Source organism: Taeniopygia guttata, chromosome 2 (genome assembly GCF_048771995.1).
Source record: "Taeniopygia guttata chromosome 2, bTaeGut7.mat, whole genome shotgun sequence".
NCBI classification, from domain to species: domain Eukaryota; kingdom Metazoa; phylum Chordata; class Aves; order Passeriformes; family Estrildidae; genus Taeniopygia; species Taeniopygia guttata.
The window spans coordinates 132,162,291-132,187,765 of NC_133026.1; the positions used below are offsets into that span (position 1 = coordinate 132,162,291).

The 25,475-nt window shown below is 35.7% G+C and overlaps 1 protein-coding gene across 50 annotated transcripts in view; it reads left to right on the forward strand.

The window, feature by feature from the left end:
* RIMS2 (regulating synaptic membrane exocytosis 2) overlaps positions 1-25,475 on the forward strand; it is a 447,420-nt gene that overhangs the window by 184,875 nt on the left and 237,070 nt on the right. For all 50 annotated transcript variants that reach the window (XM_072924886.1, XM_072924887.1, XM_072924890.1 and 47 more), the window contains one exon: positions 9,161-10,086. In XM_072924886.1, the coding sequence (XP_072780987.1) occupies positions 9,161-10,086 (926 nt within the window). The remainder of the gene's footprint in view (positions 1-9,160; positions 10,087-25,475) is intronic.

Consider the following 25,475-nt stretch of genomic DNA (forward strand, 5'->3'; position numbering starts at 1 on the left):
TTCATTGATGAGCCACCACTGATCTAATTCACAAGATTTAATAATGGGTCTTTACCTCCCATTACTGAGGGAACTGGACATTTTCACAGCGCTTGTTTTATGCTTGCTCTTTTACGGAGGCATCAAAACAGCTTAGTATGATCTATTTCATCTCTTCCAGACTGAAATATGAATCACAGAGATATTTTAAAACTTAAGTTCATTGTATGATATCAGATTTATATTGTAATTGTGGACACAATGAAGAGAGAGGGAAAAAACAGAATTTATATTGACTCTAGCTCATTAATAAAGTTAGAGTTTTAAAAGTTCAACAGTCCAGAATAGCCTCCAGATGTTATTAGGGAAAAATAATTCTCAAGTGACAGTTCATGTCACTGATATTTTCTTAGTTTGGTCATTATTGAAATAGTTTTATTTTTTATGTAATGGTGATAAAGCCCACATAATAATGGGAGTGTTTCTTTGAAAGAAAATTCTCCCTGTCAGCAAACGTAATGGCTTCCTTTGAAGAACCTTCCTACTTCCAGCTGCTGGTAAAAGCACCTGCTGAGCAATCCCTGTCATAAGAAACTGAAGCACTTAAAAAAAGATTAGACTCAAAATTGAATGAAATGATGTATAGATGAACTCTATTATGATATCTTCTCTGTGATGGCTGAGCAAATAATGTCAGAATGCCTTTCCTAAGAGTCTGAACTCATGATTATTGAGGTGGAGAAAATCTAGGTTTCTGCTAAATCTTTAGTTTTTCCATGTCATGCTACTTTATCATGGCTTAAATATATTGCAGTCAGATTTGGTTGGTGCTTTATACTGAACATAATGTATTCATAAGCTAGTCTGCATAGGTAGAAAAAGCTGTGGAAAACTAGAAAAATATGTTTATAATTTATTTAAGGCAAATGAAGATATAATTTTTCTTTCTGTTATTTTCATGTGAGTTTTGATGGCTCTTTTTGGAAATAAGTAATCCATTGATTTCAATGTTTTTTTTTTTTTTAAACTATGTAAGAAACGAATGTTTTCAGTTTTATGGTATGTGCAGCACATCAGACTAATATAGATGCCTACGAGTATTTTAGTCTAATAGTTGAACATTATGCCAAAATTTGACTTTTTACAAACTAAAAGTATAGATATTACATAACTTCTTTGGAGAACTAGTACATAAAGAAAATGCTGGAACTAGTATCACAAAATATGAAATACTGGACCTGCAAAATTTTAAAAATAGTTTAAATGAAATGTCCTGACCATCATGTACATTTGTAGGCAATAGTACTGTAGCAAGGCACTAATCAGCTAAGTACCATAATCCTCCTTATAGGGTAAATTCTTACTTGACCTCCAGCTATATACAGCACATGGTAACAGCATTAAACTGTAACACTCCTCTCATGCTCTCAATAGCTTCCCATTGGGTCAGCTCTCTGACTTGAACTGCTGTCGTTGCAGATACTAAACTTTATATATTTCCTAGATGCCTTATATTTTATAAGTGCATTTTGGGGGAAGATTTGTAAAATACATATTTAAAAAATTATGTCTCAAAATTAGGAGACTGTTTCTATGATTTCACTGAACCTAGAGGATTAAATGAAAGCGCTAGCGAGAACAGAAATTGATGTATTCTCATGATCCCGAGGCTTCCAACTTCCCAGATGTGCAGTGGCTGATCAAAAGGTAAAGCAGGGAAGAATGTGTTGTCTGAAAACAATGTCTAATGCTCAGCATTTCTTGTTCTTCCAGGGGATGATTAGGGAGATATTTTTTATTTTTAGTAAAAAACTCAATGGAAATACTGAAAAACTTTTTCTTGTGCTTCAGATATATGCAAATATTCTCTTTAAAAATCTTTTGCTACCCTATAATTTAGTTTTTTAAATAGTTTTCTATTTTCTGTGATAAAAATAATGCTTGAAACATATTTCTTTTAATAATAATAGCATATATAGAATTTTGAAATGTTATTTTATTTTATATTATTTGTACTTTTTAGTAACAGTTCAGTTAGTAACATCATTCTTATGTTAGTGTTTCTGTGACCTACTATTCTTTTAACACCATGTGGTTTAAACTAATTTGAATCCTGCTGTTAGACAGCTGTTAATTGATTCCACCCTTCTGCAAATAGTTTCTGTAGCATCAGTACTGATGCAGCCAACAAAAATGCCCATTCTGACCAATTATTCTTGAAAACAATCTAATAAATTTGCTATTTAGTATAGTTTTTATTATTATATTTTTGAAACAAAATTTTCACTGAAAGAAAAGGTGCAATATTGCTTCTTTACCTATTAAGTGGAAATAATTAGAAAAATATTAATTTTGAAAATGTTCAGAAGTAGAAATAATGAAAAATCTTGTCAGGTTTAACCTATTTATAAGAGGTAAGCATTCATCAATATATCTGAATGAACACTGAGTAAAATATAGTTGTTTTATTTCTCAGTTTGTAGTTCTCTAAAATATTATATGATTTAAGGGCTACTAAATACTTAGGCAAAATAAAGGAGGACAAAATAATTTCTACTGTTAGTCTAGTTTTCCTATCTGTGATGTTTTTGATTTAAGGAAAAAATCCCAAAACAAACATATTACCTAAATATTTGCAGATTGGCAATTGATACTTACAATCACCTCTTTTGTTCAGCAGTTTTTTCCACGTTATAACTTCTTCTCATACAAATTGAAATTAACCCTGCAATGCTGAATTTTTGCTGAATTACTCATATGGAATAAAAATGTATTGCTTCATATTTCTGTGCAATCATGTCAAGTTCAAGACAAAATTGTTATCAGTGGTGACTTTATTATACCAACATTTTGTTACTACAGATTTCCTTTCATTCTGTTGATAGAAGCCTGCAGTCAGTGAATTCTTATTTTCAGATAAAATCTAATAGAGATCAGCATCTGCTCTACCAATCTTATGCTTCAGTAAATTTACTGAATTGTAAACTTAATTCATATTCATTGTAAACTTAATTCATATTCTTCGGAGATATTTAGCTGGAACGTGTTCTAATGTTTCTAAGTATGATTTCTATAAAATAAAATCACAAAGCGTGGCTGAAATGAGCCACATTGTCTCACATGAGCTTTACCTAGTGGATTCCTTAGATATGTGAGTGTTAGATGTATTTCAGAACAAATTTTTTAAAACCATATTGGTCAAATGCAATGAACACCTTTTCTATTTATCAAAGTAGGCTGCTTAAATTAACTTGTGAATTGTGCACTGGTTGCTTACATTCTTCATTTTTTTTTTTGAGGGGGTGAGAAACTAAGGAGTGGGGAACTGCTAAATCACAAGTTTAATCTAGTATAAAACTAGACAGCATAGAGGAACTGTAAAGAGAGATCTTGGTGAAAACTGGAACTTCTTTGAAGTCAACAAAATACCTCTTTTTTCAATAAGGGAGCCATAGCTGCTTTGAAGAATGTGCAAAATTAATTCTCCTGCACAGTATGACTCAGCAAAGGCAGAAGTTTTAAGCAGAGAATGAAGAGTTAAATCATTGCCGGCTATCCTCTTAAAACCACTGCCAAAAATTTTGCAGATTTTTCAGTCTGGCAAAGGAAGGCTGTGGAAATGGTTTCCTAAATGAGAGAGTAGAACCCGCCCTGTGCAAGGCAGGCAGACCCTAAAGTTGCACAGCGAGTTTTCTGGGTTCATTGCAGTCATGGGGCTTTGGGTGAGAGCTCCAGAGTGCCCAGCTCAGCTCCTGGCAGCCTGAGAACTGTGTGACAAGTGCTTTATCTGCTCCCTGTCACCTTTGTTTTAAAACAAGTGTCCTGACTGTTGAATTCAATACATAGAAATACAAAATTTCAGATAGTAGAGGAACCATTCTTAGATGATAACTCAGGGACCAACAAATGCAGCTTCCCTGACAGAAGCCATATAGTAAAGGAGAAATGAAGCTGTGTTCAGGGTATTTGATGAGGTCTGTAACAAGAAGCCCTGTATCTTGCAAGGCTTTTGTGACAAAATTCTGGTGAAAAATCAGTTTTTACCTTCTCCGAATCATTCTTTCATGTATTGAAAGGATCACATTTTGAGTTAAGCAAAATTATTGCTATTATTATTAATATGTGCAAAATTATTATTAATGTGTGCAGGAGAGATATTTTCAGTTTTAATCTTCTAGTCAACTTTATTCCTTGATAATTTATATGAAAGAAAGAACAAAAATTTGAAAGTATTGTCTAGTAAAGTATAATTAGGTCTTAAAAGTAGATGGCCAACATTAATTTTCAAGTAGCTGATGGCTCAGGCCCACTGAGACTATTATTTAATTGACGCAAATTATCATTTTTAATTGACCCAAAGCTTCTGATAAATAATCCTCTTCAAGTAAATGCATCTTGCTTCAGATAGACAAACACAAATTTAGAATTATATTTTCATGAATGTTTTCCCCAGTTCAAATGTGTATTCTGTTAGTCTGAGAAAAAGATTATCAGCAGGAGGGTCTGATATCTAATTTTGACAGTGATATAAATACTTTACATATTACAATGTTTTTTAATGTCTCTGCCTTCTGAAATGTGATGGACGCTTAATTTTTAAAATATCCTTTTCTACAGTACATTTGGGTCAATTTTCTAAAAACCTAAATCAAAGCAGAAGAGCGTTTTCTCTTTAAGGCAGAATACAAGTGAATGTCAAAGAGTTTCAAGACATTTAGTTCCATTATGGAAATCACAGCCATCAAAGCTGAATTGCTGTCTCATATTCTTCTATGTTATATTTTAAGCACTTAATTCTATTGTGATGTGGAGGAGTTGAATAATTTAACTTTATGAGCAGGAGTACAGATTACAGTCAAGCTATTTGCTTTTCTATAATACTAGTGATATCTGTAGTGCACTGCAATTAAATTTTCCATCAGTGTAAGGCTATGGGTTGTGTATTAAAAGACCAAATGTCATGCATTAATAAATTACAATAAAAATAAATATACAGTAATTAGTAGGAAAAAATAAATTTCATATTCTGTATCTGAAAAAACCCCATTTATGGAATGTGCCTGACAGAGATTTTTGCAGAGTTTTTTAACCGTAATAGAGATTTTATTTTATGGTTCTTTCAAACAAGCAGCAATCACAATGGCATGGAGGATTTTTCAGAAAAGGTGTGATAACCTCTTCAGAAAATATGGTAATCCTTCTGACAAGAGATATATAGTACTTAGGTCAGCTGGCAACTGGAGGGTGAATATCACATCCTTAAAGTTCACTTAGGTTTTAAAGTTCCAGGAAAGTCCTGAAAAGGCAGGAGTAGTCATTTTCCATGGTGTATCCAGCTGGAGGTACTTGATGAGAGTTTTATTAAGGTATCTTTAAGGTAGTTAATGGTGAGAAATGGATTAGACAGATGCTCATGAAGGTGAGTGAGAATTAGCTTGTGATCTAAAAATAGCAGCAGATTTTTAATAGTAGGGACAGGCCATAAGTTTTCATCAGTACTAGTTGCCTCCTACACTGATTTCATAACTCTGACTTAAAATCTATAGCATTCATTGTACAACTCTGTATATAGCAGGTATTTTTAAAATTAAAAAATAGTTGAATATTAAAGAGACGTTAATTGTGCTGTGATGACCAGTAGAGAATGACAGACTTTAATACTAAATTAAAGTCTGTCATTCTCTACTGGTCATCACAGCACAATTAATATTCAACTATTACTAAGGGTCTGGTGACTGTAGGACAGGATGAACCTCCTGACAGAAGGTTTCTGGCTGATCAGGTGTACAGGTACAGTTAATTTATTTCTGATGGACAGGACTACAGCTTCTGACTAGCTCAGTAACTTCAGTAGTGAAGTAGGCTGACTTCAAGAGGAATGAAATTAATTAGAAAGGAGGTTTGATGATGTCAGTTAATACAGACCATAAATTAAATTAGTTACTTTTTTCTGTTAGGCTGCTTTCTCTGAAGAAAAGCACTATATTTGCAGGTAGGTCCTTTTTCTTGCATGTGCCCTAGTAATTGCCACATTCAGGGCAGTCATGCAAACCTTTTTCCTTCAGGAAAGGTTAGAGTAGATTAAGGACCCAGCTGCTCTTCACGTTGCTATCAGACATAGATAGTTTCCTATTGTTATATCTTAAATGGAGGAAGGAAAATGACTGTTTGTAGTAAATGTAGCACACGAGGTTAGAGAATGTTTGTGCAAGTGGTATAAAAATATAATGCTAAATCAACACATTTTCCTCTTATTAACATAGTTAATGCTAGAAAAAACAGGTGTATGTTTTAGTAAGTCATATGCCAGTTGATCTGATGATGTATTTCCTTAATAGAAATACATTTTCCTCAGCAACAAGTCTACAATAATGTACAGAAATCCATCTCTTTTATACCCCTCAACCTTTCCCCCATGACATTATATCTGTAATGTCATCAGAAGAGGACTGCATATGTATGAGGACTCTGCGACATGGAGTGATATATTTATTTGTATGTATATATACACACACACATGTTTTGTGTATGGTTATATAATCTTCTATTTGTAGCTAAACCAGTTCTTACTGTTGTGTTGTTTGTATTGCTGTAGATACAAGTATGTAGATGTTTAATACTGAAGCATGTGTACACTCAGACTGCTCCAAGTCACACGTGAGATATATTGAACTAGAGGCTGTATGGCTTTGTGTGTTACTCTGTTCATCATGGAGCTGATCCTACAAACCATATGTTCTAGAGTGTTTTAATGCTTTGGAGGATCACACTGATGTAAAAAAATGTAGCTCTGATCACCTATGTGTACATTTCATGTCTACACGTATTTGTCTCGATCTTGCAATGAGATTCACATGAATGAATGCCTGTATCTGATGAATGTAGATTTTTTCCTATGTGTGAGACACAGCTGGGGAGAGGAAGTTATGCACACTTCTGCTATAGCCATGACAGAAATTTTCAAGGATTGGGTAATTTGCTATTGGAACAACTTATTTTGGGATGTGGCATAATTTTTCATTATCTGAAGAATTTAAGTGAAAAATATTTATCTTCCTTAAAGCATTTCTGCATCTAATCTCTGTTGTCTTAATGAAGCTTCTATGTCTTTGCAAAATTAGTCTGCATTTGTGTTATTCTGTTCTAACTGTCCCTTCCTGTTGGCCATTCTGGTTTTACCCTTCTGAAACTCTGTTCATGTTACATTAGAGTGATTCAATTTGAGTCCCAGTAGCAGAATCTGTAGAGATTTTTTAAAACTTACAGAGGTCATAATTTGTGCTGGTACTAACACGCCAGTGTAACAAGACAGGACATTGTTGCTTCACCTTCAGCAAATTGGCATCTGCATAATGCTAATAGAACTTGCCATGCTTCACATGAAGAGTTTCATTTTTTCAAGATTGAATTAGTTTTCTCATTTGTAGATGTCATTGCAAAGCTAACGTGCTTTACTATTTACAAGGCAATACTGGGTCCAAATCTTTCAAGCACAGTTTAATAATTCTGCATGGAACCTAAAACAGTACAGGATGCCAGTTTGCCAGTCACCCCACAGGCCATGCACACTCTGCACTGGCAGCTGTTGTTTTTCCTTGTTGAACAGAGACTGCATTTCCTTCCTGGCTGTGAAAAGAATGTTTTCTCTCCTATCAGATAGGCAGAGCCCTTTATACTTTCCCGGGCACCGAGGAGAACCTCTTTCTCCTTCTCCCCTTCACTAAGTTGAAGTGTTTTCTTTATTCTTCTAGGACAACTGTGACAAAACCAGGGCTTTGTATTTCCTCGCCTTTTTTCCTGTCCTTCTAAGCACTAGGCAGGATCTCCTGGCTGTTGCCTTCAAGGCTGCCCTTCAGAATCAGTGGTCATTTTATGAGTTCATACCTTTCCCCTTCAGACCTAGTTTAAAGCTCTCTCCATAAATCCCATTTTAAAAGGGATATTAATTTTAAAGGTAGAACTAATTATAAGAAAAAAGGACTAACAACACAGAAATAGCTTCTCATTTGTATTTTTATTACTCAAAGTTTGAGTTGATCTTCATTATCCCAGAGAAGCCCACCTCTTAGTCTCTTTTATCTGGAATCTCTGCTCCAGTTTTCTGCAGGTAACTTCTGCAGATAACTTCTGCAGATCCATGTAGGGTGAAAAGCCAAGCACGAATCAGGAAAGTAACATTTTGCGTGCTTATTACCCTATTGGGATTGATAAATGCAAGATTTGAAGATCCAGTTTGTTTTTTTCCTATTTAACTGATCTCTTCTGATTATGTAGCAAACAATGTTGCGTCAAAGAAAAAAGATAATATTCATTATATGTTCCAGACACACCCTTTATGAAAATATTACATATAAATGAATCATATGCTTCATTTGTCAGTGTCAGGAAAGAAGACTTCCTCTGAAGCCTCAGTAGCTGCCTATAGCTAGATGGTGTAAAATGACATCAGTGAGTCAATGCTTTATATGGCACAGGAATTCCGTTCTGATATTTGTCTTGCTCAAATGCTTGGACTAATACTGCTACCATCCCTATAGGATGGGAAGGATTGTTTCTCAACTCAGGAGGCTCTTTGAAAATCTTGCCCTTCACAGCACAAAAAAGTGGTTTGTTTTCTGAGTTCAGGACGTCTGATGTCATCTGATTTAGAAAAGTGCTGCCATTGAATCTTTGTTTTCTGCCCTTGGTACAAATTATAATTTTGTGGGAGCTGAAATGTGGTTTTTGAGCAATAACAGCTGCTAAAAGAGTAAACTAACTGAATGATTCTTCTAGCCCTAATTTCCATAGTGATTATAAAACTCTATGAAACAGAAGTATATGGTCAAGTTATGTTGCTGTAAAATGATTACAAAGGATTATAAAATTTTGGTACTTGTAAAGCAGTCATGACTGCAAAGTAGCCTAAGTATTTGTATTCTATATTTTATGAAGTCATATTAGCATTTTTCCTTCAAAGCTGTTTTTTATTAAAAATGTGCACCATAAACAGATTTATAGCATGATATCCTTTCTTTAATTTAGTACAAAAAATGTGAGAGCACATTCACAAAAAATGCAATGAAAGGATTTTTTTTCCATCAGCTGGTCATTTTATCTTTTAACTAGCATTAACTGTATATTTGTGCTACATAAAATATTGACAGAATTATCTTTCTGCTTTCTTGCCATGATTATTTAGGAAAAGAAGCCCTTCAATATCAAGAGAACAGAGCAGAAGATACGACCAAAGGGACGAGAGAGACGAATATTCACAGTATGCTACATCAGACAGTGCAATGCCCAGGTCACCATCAGATTATTCAGATAGGCGGTCACAGCGTGGGCCCCAGTTATATGAAGAACCTGAACTGGGTGATTATAGAGATTCCAACAGAAGGAGCCGCAGGCGTTCCAAGGAGTACCCGGTAGAAGAAGAAGATGCACAAAGCAGGGAAGAATATGAAAGGCAAAGGAGGGAAGAGGAATACCAGGCACGATACCGGAGTGATCCTAATTTGGCTCGTTATCCAGTCAAGCCGCAGCCGTATGAGGAGCAAATGCGTATCCACGCTGAAGTGTCCCGTGCACGGCATGAACGCAGGCATAGTGATGTCTCTCTGGCAAATACAGAGTTGGAAGATTCTCGGATGTCCATGCTCAGGATGGAACGGCCATCAAGACAAAGATCAGTGTCTGAGCGCAGGGCTGCCATGGAAAATCAACGTTCATACTCTATGGAAAGAACTCGAGAGGCTCAGGGACCAAGTCCCAATCGTCAGAGGACCACAAATCATAGCCCCCCTACACCTAGGAGGAGTCCAATTCCTCTGGAAAGACCAGACATGAGGCGCTCTGATTCTTTAAGGAAACAGCACCATTTGGATCCCAGTTCTGCTGTCCGGAAAACAAAACGTGAAAAGATGGAGACCATGTTACGGAATGATTCACTCAGCTCAGACCAGTCTGAATCTGTCAGACCTCCACCACCAAAGCCCCATAAAACAAAAAAAGGAGGTAAAATGCGCCAGGTTTCATTAAGTAGCTCAGAAGAAGAACTGGCATCCACTCCAGAATATACAAGTTGTGATGATGTAGAGATTGAAAGTGAAAGTGTTAGTGAAAAAGGTAAGATTTCTAATTTTTTTATTATTTCACTATATAAATTTGATTTCATTTCTATTATATTGGATATGTATTTTAGCTATTTAAATTGGTTGCAACCACACACAGCCCTTTGCAGATGACTCAACTTTGTTGTGATGGGAATTGAGATTTTTTTTTGATTTTGTGTTTCACTTATATAAAGTTAATGATTTATATGGAAAAGAACATCACAGCTCCTATGAGTACTTGGATAAGTTAAAGGAAAAAACATGCCTGCTGAAAAACCTATCAATGAAATCTGCAAAATATCTAAAGCTGGGCTGTCATATAAGGCCATGGTTTCATGTCCTTTAATACCAGATTTGTGTGCTCCTGGAACCAATGAGTGCATATTTGATCTGGATCAAGTGTGGGTGCATGACCGTGTTTTTGTTGAATTAACTGGAGCACATGATACAGCCCTTATGCCAGTTTCATGCTGTCTGCTGCAGGTTAAAGAATGTCTAATCTGCAAAATAACCTGTGTGTATAAAGTTAACTTACTGAAGTTTTGAAACAGATTTAAAATGACTGATGAAGTTCACACCAATGGAGGTTTCTTTTTCTTGTGGTGCTATGATGATTTTTGGTTTTAGTGCTTTTTAGAAATAGTTTTGGAGTTACTCTAATGTCAGAAAGAAAACTGAGATAGATTGAAAGTACTTCCCGGCCTATAAAAAGATAATTTATAATTAAATATGAAAGTATTGGGGACCATGAATTTAAACTCAATCAAATTAATATTATTCGTTTGCTTACCTTCATGTATGTTGTTTTAAGCTTTTTTTGAGTTAATATTCTTATAACAGTGAACCTTTATTACTTCCCCTGATTGGTTATCTACTGTTGTGGATTGTGAATAGATTATTATTATTATTATTACTATCAAATTGGTTCTGAAGCAAGTAATTAACTTGGGTAAGTGAAATAACTCTTTCATATGTCAATATCCAACCATGGTCGGATAAGTAAGGAGCAAAATAGTGTAGAATGGAAGGAAATTTCACCAGGTCAAAGTAGACAGTTGCATGTACTTATGTGAAACAACTGTGCTGAAACCTTTACCCTCTTAGTCTTCCTGATGAGTAGAAAAAACTTATACCAACTTTATGGTGTTCATGATTTTGTTCTTAGAAGCAACCTTGAGGAAAATAGGACCAATCAATACAGGGAAAGTAGTAGTAAAATGTTTATTTAAGGCAATTGAGTGTAGGAAATGCAGTATACAAGATAGTATAGACAATAAATTTTTTGTACACACAACACACAAAACATATACATTTAGAACTATAAAAGCACAGAATCATTTAGGCTGGAAAAGGTCTACAAGATTATTGATTACCACTAATTTAGCACTTCCATGGCTTCTAACACAACAATAACACTTCTGTCTGCTGCTGTATGGCTCTCTATCCCTTACCTCCATGGAGACAGCAGAATGAAGGACCCCACTAGCACAATGTCTCTCAGACACTGGAAGAGTGCTGCCCAGTTTATCTGTAATAAGTCCCCTTCAGACCTAGTTTAATGCTCTCTCCATAAACTCTGTTAATGCCTGAGAAAAATCTTTTCCCCTTTTGAGACAGGGGACCCCCATTTGTCATCAGCAGGCCTGGTGTCATGTAAACTGTAAACAGGATCAAAAACGCACAAAATTTTGCTGGTGATGCCAGACTCAGAGTCAAGTATTGATCTGCTGGCTCTTCCTCTCTTCCCTCCTCATTTGCTGCAACTGGGAGAATAGAGAAGTCCACTTGTACTCCTGATTCCTTAACCTTTCACCCTAAAGCCCTGATGTCTCTCTTTGATTGCCCTTGGACTTCTTACTGTCACTTTGCTGCCCTCCTGAAAAATCCGTAACTGCTGAGGGCCTTTCTAGGATAGGAACCTTTCCCTTCACAGCTGGGTCTCAGGGATGCACCAGACTCTGACAAGAAGTAGATCTGGTCTACACATTGAGCATTCTCTTCCTTTCAGATGGGAGCTTAAAACATGCTCTACAATTCTAGATTCTCTATCATAATAATGATCTTACAAAACTTACAGTTTTCACTTAAATAATTTTGCATTTTTAGTGTAAAAGAAAACATTCTTATTGATAACAATAATTAATAATAATGACAATGTCATGTCTGTCCTGATTTCTGAGGGAGTGAATGAAGCTAGATATTTCTTACGCAAATTAATTTTAAAAGCTTGCAAAGATTTTGGAGGAAAAACAAAAAGCTCCATACTATGCTTTGTTAATCTTTATTGAATTATTGTAAGCACTTTGTTGTGACATAAAGGGCGTAACTGTGTCAAAGCGGCCTAGTGGTGGCCTGCAGCTGGAGCCGATGTGGAGAATAACCTTGGTTTTTCATAAAGGAGAAGAGCGACTGCTTGAACTGGGGAAGAACGTGACTGCTTTGACTGTGTCTGCTCCCAACCTGTGCTGGGGGTCCTGGGCTGGGGGAGGTGACCATGCATAACGCAAAAAGTCATTCCGGCAGTAACACCTGTAACTGGAACCAGAGCCAGCTGTGCCAGCCTCAGCAGCCCTGGTCACATAATCAAATAATATCCTCAGACCCTCCTACTTCTCCCCCGCTCTTTAACTACTGGAGTGGCATTTTTTGCAAAGAGGGACTGGGGCTCCTGAGCAAGGAATGTGGGCCTGGCAGCATTGACATGAAGGGATGGTGTTTGGTGGGGTGAGATGCGCTAAGACCATGGTCAGGAGCTGACACTGACAGGCAAGTTCATTCTAAAGAAGCTCAGGAAACAACGCATGAGAACATGAGAGCAGTGTTAAATGGACATAACTGAGATTACAAATGTGTTTACCTGAAACTTAGGTTGTGCCAGAATTAGACATAGTTTTCAGAGTGAATTTTGTGCAAGTTTTCACAGACATTGAAACTCTCTTTAATGACATACCCGAGCACCAGTTTAACAGATGGCCTTTGCCTTTTTCTGTGAATAGGATGAACAATTCTTTCTTATTGTGTTATTCAAATTTTTCTGAAACTGACAATAAGTTTTCCACATTATGTAAGAGATCCTTCTTCACTTTTGCTGTGAATACCAGACTTCTGTAGCTGCAAAGATATCTCAATTTATAACACTTCTTGCCAGTCCTGAGATCAGTTTAGCAGGCAGTTCAAAGCTGTATCTCCATGACAGGACCTCCCGCCTGTTTTAGAAAATACACTTTGCAGAGGAAAAAAGAAGTTGCCTATATGTTTTGGACCAAAATATTAAGTATATTGCTATTTTCCCTAATAATGAAAGATCAAAATTGCTTAAAATGTTAGAGAAAAATAGTTCTTGAAATGCAAATGTTTTTTATGAAATCGTAAATTTTAAATGGCTGTAAAATAGCTCCTCCATCACTAAACCCAGGGATTATAATGACATTATAAATGTTCTAGACTGTTCAAATCACCAACTCTTTCTCAAAACCATCTCAGTTTACATGGTACAGTTTGAAGTCTCTGAGAAATGTGGCTTATAAAAAGAGAGCAGTTGTGATGGTATTGTAGCAGTCAACTATGTCAGCTACAGAGGTCCAAATAAAACCGTATTTTGTAGTGTGCAAGTTAGGCCAACCTTTCTACACTGATTGTCCAATTTAAGTGTCTTCTATTGTGAGGGGCAGTTAGAGTACTTTTTTACCTTCATGTTCAGTTAGATGTTTCTCAGTGCAATTCTAAGGAGTAGGCCTTAAGGGGAGGTTTGAAAGGGCTCCTATAATTTGTTAGGCAGCATGAAGCAGATGTGAAGCAGAGTGCTGCTGGCTAATTCTGTGCGTCCACAGGCTTTACAGATAAATATACAAACTCAAACAGTACCACTGTCCGTGTATTCCTTATGGCAATATGCAGTCTGCCAAAGGACCAATCTGAAGGGACTCAGGAAAGCTTGTGATCCCTGGGGTTGTTTTACCCCCACTCAGAATGCCGGCGTGAGAGAGGGGACCTGCAGTGAAGCTGGGGTTCTGTCTGCACCTATAAGGTCCAAACACTTGAAGGTCTTAAAAGCCCTGCAAATCTCAAACTCTAGGGATTCAGCAAAAGACAATCTCTACACGGAAGAAGAGAATCCATTCAAGGAAATCTAGGTGTGTGATAGTTCTAAATATTGCCCTAATTTGTTCTAAATATAAAGTAGGACATAGTAGATTCTCCAATGACGGTAAACAGTTCAGGCATACACGCATACCATGCTCCCCGCACTTTTCAGAGCACCCTGTGAGAGGTGTGTGTTTGCACAAATGGTGGCTGACATCTAATGTGGGTGGAATCTGTGGTGGGAAAGCCAAATGTGTTTGTGTTTTGTCAGTTCTTAAATTTAGTGTTTGCTTTCACTCTTATTTTATTAAAACATGATAGCTAGTTAGTTTTTATTATGAAAGAAACTCATATGCATAGAAAGATAGAAACCTTAGCTTGGAAAAGATCTTTGGGATAAAGTCCTACTGTTAATTTAAGAATGACAATTTCACCACTAAACCAGTGTCACATCCATACCTTTAAAATACCTCCAGGAGTGGTGAATCCTGTTCTGGTGTTTGATAACTCTTTCAGTGAAGAATTTTTTTTCTTTCTATCCAGTCTAAATTCCCCTGCCACATCATGAGGCCATTTTCTCTCCTTTCTGTTGCTTGTGACTTTGGAGAAGAGTCCCACACCCACTGGCTACGACTCCTCTCAGGTAGTTGTAGAGGGTCATAAGGTCCCCCCTGAGCCTCCTTTTCTCCAGGCTAAACATCCCCATCTCTCTCCTCATAGGACCTGTGCTCCAGACTCGTCACCAGCTTTATTACCCTCCTCTGGACTTGCTCCAGCATGTCCATGTCTGTCTTCTAGTGAGCCAAACCCAGCCAAACCCAGTATTTAAAGTGCAGCCTCACCAGTGCAGAGTACCAGAGGATGATCACTGCCCTGGTCCTGCTGGCCACACTATTGCTGATACCAGCCAGGATGTGACTGCCCTTCTTAGTCACCCAGGCATGCTGCCAGCTCATATTCAGACAGCTGTTCACCAACCCCCTAACAAAACATGTGAATAGACTCGAGCAATCTTAAAGCATTAAACATCTCTCTGTTGTTGATTGAAAGCTGCAGAGCGCTGGCTGTGTGAGGAGAAATGTGTGCTTGCAGGACCAGGTGAAAATACACTGTTCTTTGCACACTGAAAACATAAATATATAACCTTGCACTGGCTGTGTTGTGGTCATTTACAAACTTGTGAAGAACTGCCTTTTTTCGTGATAAAAGTTAAAATATCTTCATATCTAGAACAGCTTCCAGGACCTACTTGTTTATTGCAGATTTGATACCAATCTGATAGGCATCCAGTTTAGTTTTTGATGGAGAATTAGGTCTATTTGAAAACAATATGCTTGCCACAAGTTAAAAAAATTGTGGTAGCTCATGGTGTGAGAAGCAGAAGGCGCATTTCCTGAGTGCTACTGCAAGAACAGTGCGTGTTTTACTTGAGCAGAGATGCCAAGGAAGTGGGATTCCATCAGAGAGCTCTCACTTTTAAATTCAGAGAGAATAAGGGACCTAATTTCAATACTGCTTGTGCCAGTTTCATACATCTTCTACAACTTTGGCTTCAAAGTTACACTGAGCTAAATTAGATCCGAACAAGGTCATTGTTTCTAAAATTTGTTTCATTCAGGTTAGAGAGTTCCTGAAAGTCTAACTTCTCCGGAACAATTTACACTAGAAGGCAAAATTTCAGGACTGAGCTGCAGCAGTTGAATGAAAAGACTTGAATTTTCCCACAGCTTCAGTATAGGAATATCTTACAATTCAAAGTACAAATTTTAAATGATCAAAAGAAAAATGATTTGTTATTTAAAATGCAAATATTAAATGTTATTTAATATTTGACATGTTTTATTAAAATAGATTTCAGAGAGTGAAAAATTTTCCTTTTATTATTTCACTTAATATTGCAGTTTAGGAGATTGTGTTTTGTTTTTGTAATTAAAGAATTTTTCTTTTTATAGACACCTCTACCTCTTATGTAAGATAAATGTAACTTAAATATATAGTTTGACTGGAAATTCAGAACTCTGGGATATTCCAATTTTTAAGCGTACTCCTATGAACTCTTTTTTATGTGCAAATATAAGAAATATTGAGACATAAGAAATATTACACTTTTCTCTGTCTATTTTTAAGCAATAAGAAGTTGCTGCTTTGAAAGTAATTACAACATTGACTGAGAAGTACCTAACTACTTTAAAATGTTAGTATTGCCTATGATATTTTTTATAGAAAAACATTTTTCATGGATGTATAGATGAGAATGGAACTAGAATGTTTAAAGTTACAGAAGTTTCTAAGTGTAGACAATCTTAAAAAAAAGTTTTCCTAAACCTTGTCCTACTTACACATGTCCACGCTCCTTAGAAGCTATGATAAGGATGTGATCTTTTGCAACATTTAGAGGACTCTACTGTAACATATTTTAAATTTGCAGTATTTTAAAATATTGGTGTAAGACAATAATAGCTCTCATTTTAAAAGTGCTGTCTTTTCCCTATTCCTGGCTGCATATTTACATCCTTATTATCACTCCTGCTGGCAGAAGCGTTCAGGCAGGTACACACTGCATCAAGCCAGGAAACTTTTGTGGGGTAACTCTTAACTAGGCAAAAAGATGGCAAATATTAACATTGACAGCTTCCTTATAAAATGATGGTTGTCCTCTAAGATATTAAAATACATGCTGAAAAGATGTGTGTAACTCATGTATTCTCAGAATCTGAGGATAGACAGGGATTTCCTGAAGTCAGGAAGAAGAAATATTTTCGTACAGTAATCAGAGCATATAGAATATTTTACCATAGGTAAATGAACGTGAATAATTTCCTAGCACTTATATTCAAACAAAAAAGTCTAATATTCAATTATATTGATTAAAACCTTGCCTAAATTGCAATCTGAACCTTCTGTATACAAATATACAGGAATAATTAAAACTATAATTCTTTCATCATGTTTCCTTTTACTCTGTGACTTTGTTGGAACTATGGCTATAGAGGAAAAGTTGCAAAAGAATAATCTTCAGAGATGATGCAACACAAGAACTATGAGTTATTACTAAGGTAGTTTAGTGTATTTCTTGTAGTTATCTATGGTTTAAGGTGAGATTAAGTTTATTACTAACAAAACAACATGGTTTTTAATATTTTTAACTTATGGATCATTGAAACCCAGCTTTAGTTTACATTTTTAACACTAAATGCAATATGTAGTTTCCTCTGGAATTTGTGAAAATTTTCTATTCTGAAGGTAAAGACTGTTCTTTTTCAGCTGAAACTGTAGACAACTGAATTATAGGAGTGACCAATATTATAAGCATCATCAAAACATTTTTGATTTCTCTGCACCCTTTTTTTATCTTTTCCAAATTTAATTAGAAAACAAAAGAAACTTGAATTATCATTCCAAGATAATTTTTTTCACTATCCTTTACTATCTTGGCAGGTGGAATATCTGCTGAATAAAATCATTAAATATCCATTAACTACTTAATAGTGATGAAAGAAATTTTTGTACAAACATGGCTGGAAAAGGTGTCATCCTATGAAATGCAAGGCTTCCAATGTACGTAATTCTTATCTTATTCAACCTGCTCAACTTATTTCAAACTACAATTACAGTTTAACTAAGTTAGAGTTTTTTACTTGATAACCAAATCTTGCAACAGGGCTAAGTGCTAATAATTAATACAGATTTGGCACAGATAAGACAAAATGAAGAACTGCTGGATTCTGTGTAAAACATTTCAGTTCTTTACAATGCCATGTTAGAACAAAAAACCATCATGGAGCTTTTCTTTTGAAGTTTTCTGAATATTTATTTAAATACTGTGATTTTTTAGTCTTTTTTCAGAGGAGTCCCAGCAAACAGAAATAATGACAACACAAAAAGAAAAAAAAACTACTTGTACTTCCTCCAGAATACATGAAGTGTGTGTTTTTCAAATTATAATTTTCTTCATACTTTGATGAAATCATTATTCTTCTAATGAAACAAACCAAATTTATCTGTCACAGATTAGACTCTGTGATTTTAGATTATGTTAGTACTTTCCTATGGTATATTTAAAATGATTTTGCATGTAATTTTGTTACTTCTTCAGTTAACTATCAGAAATTAAATGGGTCACCGTCAAATAGATTTAATGAATGAAAAAATTATTATTTAGTTGGTAGTATTTTATAAAATGTATGGTTTGGGTTGGTTTTTTTTTTCATTTTCTGTAAAAACATGTCTTTTTTATGGTTTTATTTTTATGTGTATTTCACTAGGGATAGGATAATCAGTATGGAAGAAATAGGGAAACCAAAGTGAAGGGGAAATAAGCAGAATGGAATGTACATATATCATTAATGTGGGAACTGTTCCTAAGATGTTCTGTCCTTTAGCCCTGTTGTCCCAAGCTCCCCAAAATGTTCCATTCAAGACCTCGAGTTATTCACAGAATCTACCTGAGATTCAACTGGATATTGTTGAGTGTGAGACCTGGAAGCATATGCTTGCCAGAGGAAATCATGTTCTTTCCATCTTCTCACAGTTCTCACTCCATCCAAGTTTCATCCATTGCAATTCACAATCTGGGCACCAGGAAGAAATATTTGATATGAATAGTCTGAGCAAAGTGGCACCAATTTTTGTGTCCTTCACTCTCTGGCTGTAATTTCAGCTGCAGAGGTTCAGGAGCTGCTGTGTAACAGTGAAGCTGGGCCTGGACGAAGGCACTGGCACAAGTGTGAGGGTGAGACAGACACTTTGGGCAGTCACAAGGACAGACCTACAGAAACCCTTCCCAGTCAGAGCCTCAGCAGGTGCTGAATGATGAGTGCCTCAAAAATCAGGCAATCTACCTAGGAATCTGATTACTGATTTAGGAATGCAATTTCACCCTATTTCTAGCTAAATTGAAAATTCTAACTTACTTTTTCTAATATAATATTCTCTTGAAAGTATATTTAAAACACTATAAATGTGTTTTAAAGTTTTTGGTGTCAGTAATATAAAAAAATTATTAATGCATTTTTCATGTGATGGTCCATTGATTTTAGGGGGGAGATAGGAAAAAAATAGCAGTGTAATGATAATGACATTTATGATAATTAAGAAAACATTAAATACACTGAAGAGAATTGGGTCATTGCAGTCTGTCAAATTAGTGCTTAGTGGTTTTGTTATAAAGTTGTGTTGAGAAATTTATTTAGCCTTGGAATACAAAGTATCTACATCTCTCTTAAGAGTGAAGCTTTATGCTAATATATATATAATAATACTTTTACCTTTTCTACTGAAGTAGTCTTATTTTTCATGGAAAGGGTAAAGACTATTGCACAAAGAAAACAAGAATGTTTAGCCCCCATTGCTTTTTCTTGGCTGTTAATCATAACTTTCATTGCCATAAAGTCCATGGCTTTGAAATGTAAAAGGATTTTAAAAAATTAATTTCTAATTTACTTTGGAAAATATTTCATACAAAATACATCATGCTTTTCCACTAAAATAGTAACATCCTATAATATTCAGCTATATTGAGGACAAAGCAGGTCTGCAGACTTTTGGTCCTAACTAGTCTTGAACGTGGCTGAGCATTGTCACATCTTTACAGACCATTACATAATAACAGAGAAAGGGGAAAATGGAGAAATATCTCTCAGAAATATCACTGAGTTACCCAACAAGATTGCCATTACTTACATTGCAGCCTGGTCCTCCTTCATATAACTCATCAAAGTCTTTACATTACTCAGTGGTTCTTCCCTTTACTGAATTTTCAATTTTTCTCTTCTATAGATTTTTTTACCCTTCCCTCTTTTTTGAAGCCATGTAGTTTAGGCAATAATTTGTTTGATCATGCTGCAGCACTTAGCAGGCTTTCAGACTTGAAGATACTTTTAAAAGAGATTATTTCAGTTAATAGTTAACTTGCTAAATTGTCAAAAGTGCTGTCAAAGTCAGGTCCATCTGATTTCTCCATTTCACCTCACTGATTAAGTAAGTTGTTTCCAAGGAACATCTGAGTAGCATTTATGAGCATAGAAAAATAGATTGTGACAGAAGTGTGTGGTATTAGAGCTTCTGGTTTCTGTCTCATCTGCTTCAATAGAAAAGTGGACCTAATAGCCTATATTCATGCAACACTATATTCTGTGTTAAGATATTCTTTTGAAATGTGTAAAGGCAGATGAACTGAATTAATATGTGCATAAAAACCACCTGTGTCACACATTGAGGAGAAGATCAGATTGAAGGCACCAATTCTTATGAAAATGTACTCAGATCAGTGGTATTCGAGAGAAATAGTCTATAAGAAATAGTTCCTGTGTTTATATTTTGATTATGAATATCTTTTAGATTCCTGGTTACATAATCTGTTTACTTGGAAAAATGTAAATATATGGTCTTTAGTTATATAATCTAAATAGAATAAAATAAAAGTTTTCATCACAAGCCTCCATGAGTATTTATGTTTTGCCTATTTATAGGGCATTTTCTGTATACATCTATAATATAGAGAGGCTGAGCTTGTGATGCACTTTGAAAGATGTTTAGATCCTGCATTTCTTACTACTCCTAGGAAGTGAATGTATGCAGTATGTTTCAATGGATTTTATAATTTCTAATAATTTTACCATTTCTGCAAATTATCATTTGGTTTTAATTTTTTTCTAAGTTTTGTTCTGAAAATCTGTTCATACTGAAAGTTTCTAAAAGATGAGTTCCTTTTAAAAGTCTTCATGTTCTGTTTTAATCACACAATTTTAACACACTTTAAAAAAGAATATTACAAAACCACCAGTTTTTGAAGCTAGGCTATTGATGTATTGAAGAAATTGAATTTGTTCTTGAAAGCTTCTGATGGAGGAAGGTCATCAGAATTAGGCTTGAATTTCAGACTGATGTCCCAGCACAATTTAAAGGGCTGCTTTTTTTCTTCAGTGTACAAACAATATTTATGAGGCTTAAAGCTCCTGGTTTTCTGACATACATAATCCATTGCCTCAAATCAATCACCATGAACCTTTACAAAAACCAAGGCTGGTCAGCAGTTGAAATCTTCATAGATATAATTCAGTATAACCAGAGGTAGCAGAAGAAGGTTTTCTGTTATTTGCTTTGTGTGTTTAGTATTGCAAGAAAAATTTAATATCTTCAAACCCATGAATTTCATTTTAAATGTATTAAGTTTTCATGGAAACTGAGGCCAGTAGAGTGGGTGAACTGATTTAAAGACCCCATTAAAAAGCAAAGAAGTCACCAAGTGCTAGTGCCTGACTTCAAGAGACTGAGAACGTAAGGTTTTATCTTGAAGTGTGGCTCAATAAGGTGAAGCTGTAGTGAGCCAGAAGCTCATTGTCATCTGGAACAAAATCATCCTCACATCCCCATCTCATGATTGTTGATCTGGACCAAATCCATCATTTACCTGACTTTTAGTGAGCCATTTTAGGGGACTACACTGGTATGAAACTAAGCTGCTACAACAAATGAACACATTCCTTTCACCTCAATAAGCTGAAGAACTACTATGTCATATCACACGTTTACCAGAACTGGCACAAAAGAGCACAGTCACACTGCTGGGAGCAGCGTGGAGAAGAGTGAGAGCCATGCCCAGTGACAAAGAACTATTAGATAACTCAGCTGCCTAGTAGGCCACATTTTCACTAAGCAGTAAATAATAGTATGACTTTCAAGCAACACTGGCAACATCATAGGCAAAATTGCAAATTATAAAGGGTGATGTAAGTGACAGCTTGAGAGGTGGCAGAGTAGGTGAGAGCCACTTGGTATTCCTATTTTCCTAAAATTGAAACCACGTATCTTATCTAAAGGTAGGTCTGCACTGCAGCCCAAAGCATGACTGCAGCTCATCTTGGCAGATGCAAACTCGTTTTGAGGCAGTAGTTAAAGTGCTGATAGCTGGAGCTGCAGAGTGCTGACTGCTGAGACCCTGGGTAAACATTCGCATGATGAGTGTGTGCTGAGCTGCTCTGTCCATGTCCTTGTCACTACAGAGGCTCTGCTGGTGTACAGATACCCTGTGAGATAAGCAGCTTTTCAACCCTGGCCTCTTGGAAGAAGATGACTTCTCTAAGCAGTAAGCTTGTGCAAATAAGAATCCTTTATGGCACCTGTGCAAGATGAGAACAAGCATCTAGGAAAATGCCAATACTTTGTGTTACTGCCGTAGGTTATGTTCACAAAATATATGATTGTGGCAAACTTTGTACCATAAAAATGTATAACCTACTTAATGTTGTTGCCTTTTTTACTAATAGTTTTCTGTAAGAAAGGAAAAATGCAACAAAAATAGATACACATTAAGGCATCCTGACATGATTCTTATTCAGTATTTTCTGAGTCCGAATTTCTGTTCCCTTCTCTTTTTATCTGTACAAAGTAACTAAAAAAAGTTGTTGTAAGACATTAATATTCTGATTTGCTAGCATTAATACTAACACCTTCCTTGTGCTCACAGCAGATCAGATGATTAGACAACATATATTGCAGGGGATGATAAAAGTTTTATTTTTCAAAAGTGGTAAAGTCTCAGTGTGTCTATGAAATTCAATGAGAACACAGAATGCTTTAGTCAACACCTTTGTTCTTTTTAAATATCTGGAAAGAGACTTGCACACAGTGCCCTGTCTCTTTGAGTAATTTACATTTGTGTCCTGTGAGTGTGAAATCCCATCACCCTTTGAAGGCGCTGACCTTCAGTGACTCTGCGCAGATACAGATCGCTGAGCATTTGACAGAGCTGTGTGAAGCTCAAGTTCCCTTTTTATTGACAACAAAAAATTGTGCTCTAGGAAGTACTATGAAAGAACATTGTAATTATTGTAATTCCGTTCCTAATTATAGATAACAGTTGCAGGTCACTTGTTTGGAAAAAAGAAAAATAAAACCAGGTTGTAGCACTGTCTCTGACTTCCTGGTTTGTCTGTAGGTTCTGTATCAGTGAGACTTGCCTGTTTGTTCTGTAGTTTCCCTTGCTGGATTTGTGCTGTGGGCTGATTTTTTTTTTTAATTTATTTTTTTAAAAAATCTCCATGACAATTCAGAAAATGTAATTTGTAATTCAGCCATTTCAAAGAGTGAGTCTGCAGGAAAATGTCCTGTTTTGTCCATGTTAAAACACTTAAGACATTAATTTGAAGTGGTGCATAACCTTCCTTCTGAGGGTGTTCATTTTATCTCACTGAGAAAACTGCCAGAGTTTATTATAAGCCTCTGAACAAAAATCACAATCCACAGAGGCTTAGGAGATAATTGTTAGCATTTGTTTGCTAATATCTAGGGCTCTGCTGAACTTCTTGAGGTTGCTGTGTATAACTGCAATATATAGGGACCTTTCATAAGGAATTAACTTGTTTTGCCTTGCATACTCATAGCCACAAGAGGATTTTCCCTTTAAGTGCTCTGAACCAAGGCAATACAGGATTACAAAAGAAAGACTATATATTTTGTATTCTTGATAAGCCTTCTACATCCTGCTGACCCCAGGACTCCTTGTCTTGGTTGGTGAGAGTTATGTTGAATATTATTCATATAGTACTCTCTGCAATTAGTTAAAATCATTATCATAAGTTATTTTGACTTATAAAAATATTGTTCCTTAAGTAAAATCCTACAGTTAAGACCTCTGGCAGAGATGCACTAAAATACATTATTGAGTGATTTTTTGGGCAATAATAAGCCATAGACACTGTTTTTCGTGTTCTCTATTACATGGTTCTTGTCAGTTTATTGCAATGGAATAAGCAAGCTCAAAAAAAAATTTAAAAATTGCATTTTGTGAAATGAGTTTCAATAACTTTTTAGTTTTTTATATAGTTCATCATTCTTTTAGCTGCTCTATATTTTTCTGAGTATTTGTTGTTCTTTAGATCTTTCTAGCTGAATGTTTTTTCTCCAATTTGTTTTGAAAACTGATTCTGTAAGAGTAGAAGTTATTAAAGATTTATCTTTGTATGATCGCAGCTAGCACAGTTGCCAAATCTTTTCTAATCATATTTGTCAAGAGAGGTTGTAAATAATTTTCAAATGGATCGTCTAATAACAAGTGACAAAAGGAAATTCAACTCAGTTGTAGAAGATTGATGGATTTGAGTTTCCCCCTGCATTTTAGGCTTTGGATCTGTATTCATTTGTAGATCCTATTTCATGAGGTTTGTTTATTTTATCTGTAACTGAAGTTGCATATACAACACCTCCAAAAAGCTTTACTGTTCTTGGAGGACAGAGTGGGTAGGGTGTCAGTGTGACTCCTGGTGGATACAGCTGCAGTTCCAGTGTTGCACAGCTGTGACTGTATCACATCAACTTGTGATGTCCTGGAGTCCACTAGAAATGTTGACACATACCTTTGCCTGTCCAATTTATTCTTTATTAAGCTGAGCCTTTCTGGGGTGCAGAAATATTTTGGTTCCACAAGTATATGCCAAGTAGTTGGCATTTTCATTTCCATGCTACCCAAAAATTTTCTCAGCCCCTCAGGCTCATCAGAAGCCTCGCTAAGCCCGCTTGGGTGGCTTAGGAATGCACAGTAGGTCTTTTTCAAGGCCAGGGATCTGGCCTGCCTATCAGAGGTTTAAATTTGGTATTACATAGCATAATCCACCAAATGCTTTGGCTGTTATATTCCCTGTAAAAATAAAGCAGATTTTGCTGAACTAGACAGCCCCATCGGATCATGTACTTGCAAACTATTTATGATAAAAACATAAGCATAAAATTGTAGCTGCATTTCCAAATTACAGGCTGAAGAATAGCCAAGAGAGTCCTAATCCTTGACTGCTGCTTTTAGGTACTATTGCAATAGAGCCGATATAGTGCTGTCTAGAGTCTAACTTGGTAAACTTTATTGAGCAGAAGAACTCTGCTTTAGGACTTATGGAGTGTTTTTACTGTTTTTTTTTAAACAGTATTTGTAGCTTCAGAGAATTTAGAATGAATAATTACCATTACAACATCTAATGCAGCCTGCTATTTATCACAGTCCATTCAGTGACATGCTGTTAATTTATTATTGAGCTCAATACCTTGTATTACTGAAGAACATCTCGTGCTTGATCAAAGGGCATTTCTTGAAAGGCATCCAGCATTTGTGTGAAGGAGAGATGAGAATCTATGATGTCTCTTAAAAGTTCATTTAAATAGATGATTTCTGTTGCCATTTAAGGTGAGGATTTGCATTCAAAACATTAATCTAGTCTTGCATTTTAAACCTTTATCATAAAAGGTACAGTCTTAATTTATGCATTCTAAAGCATTCTGGTAAGGTCAGGGGTATTAATCTTAAAATATAAGTTTCTGCATTTGCCTAAG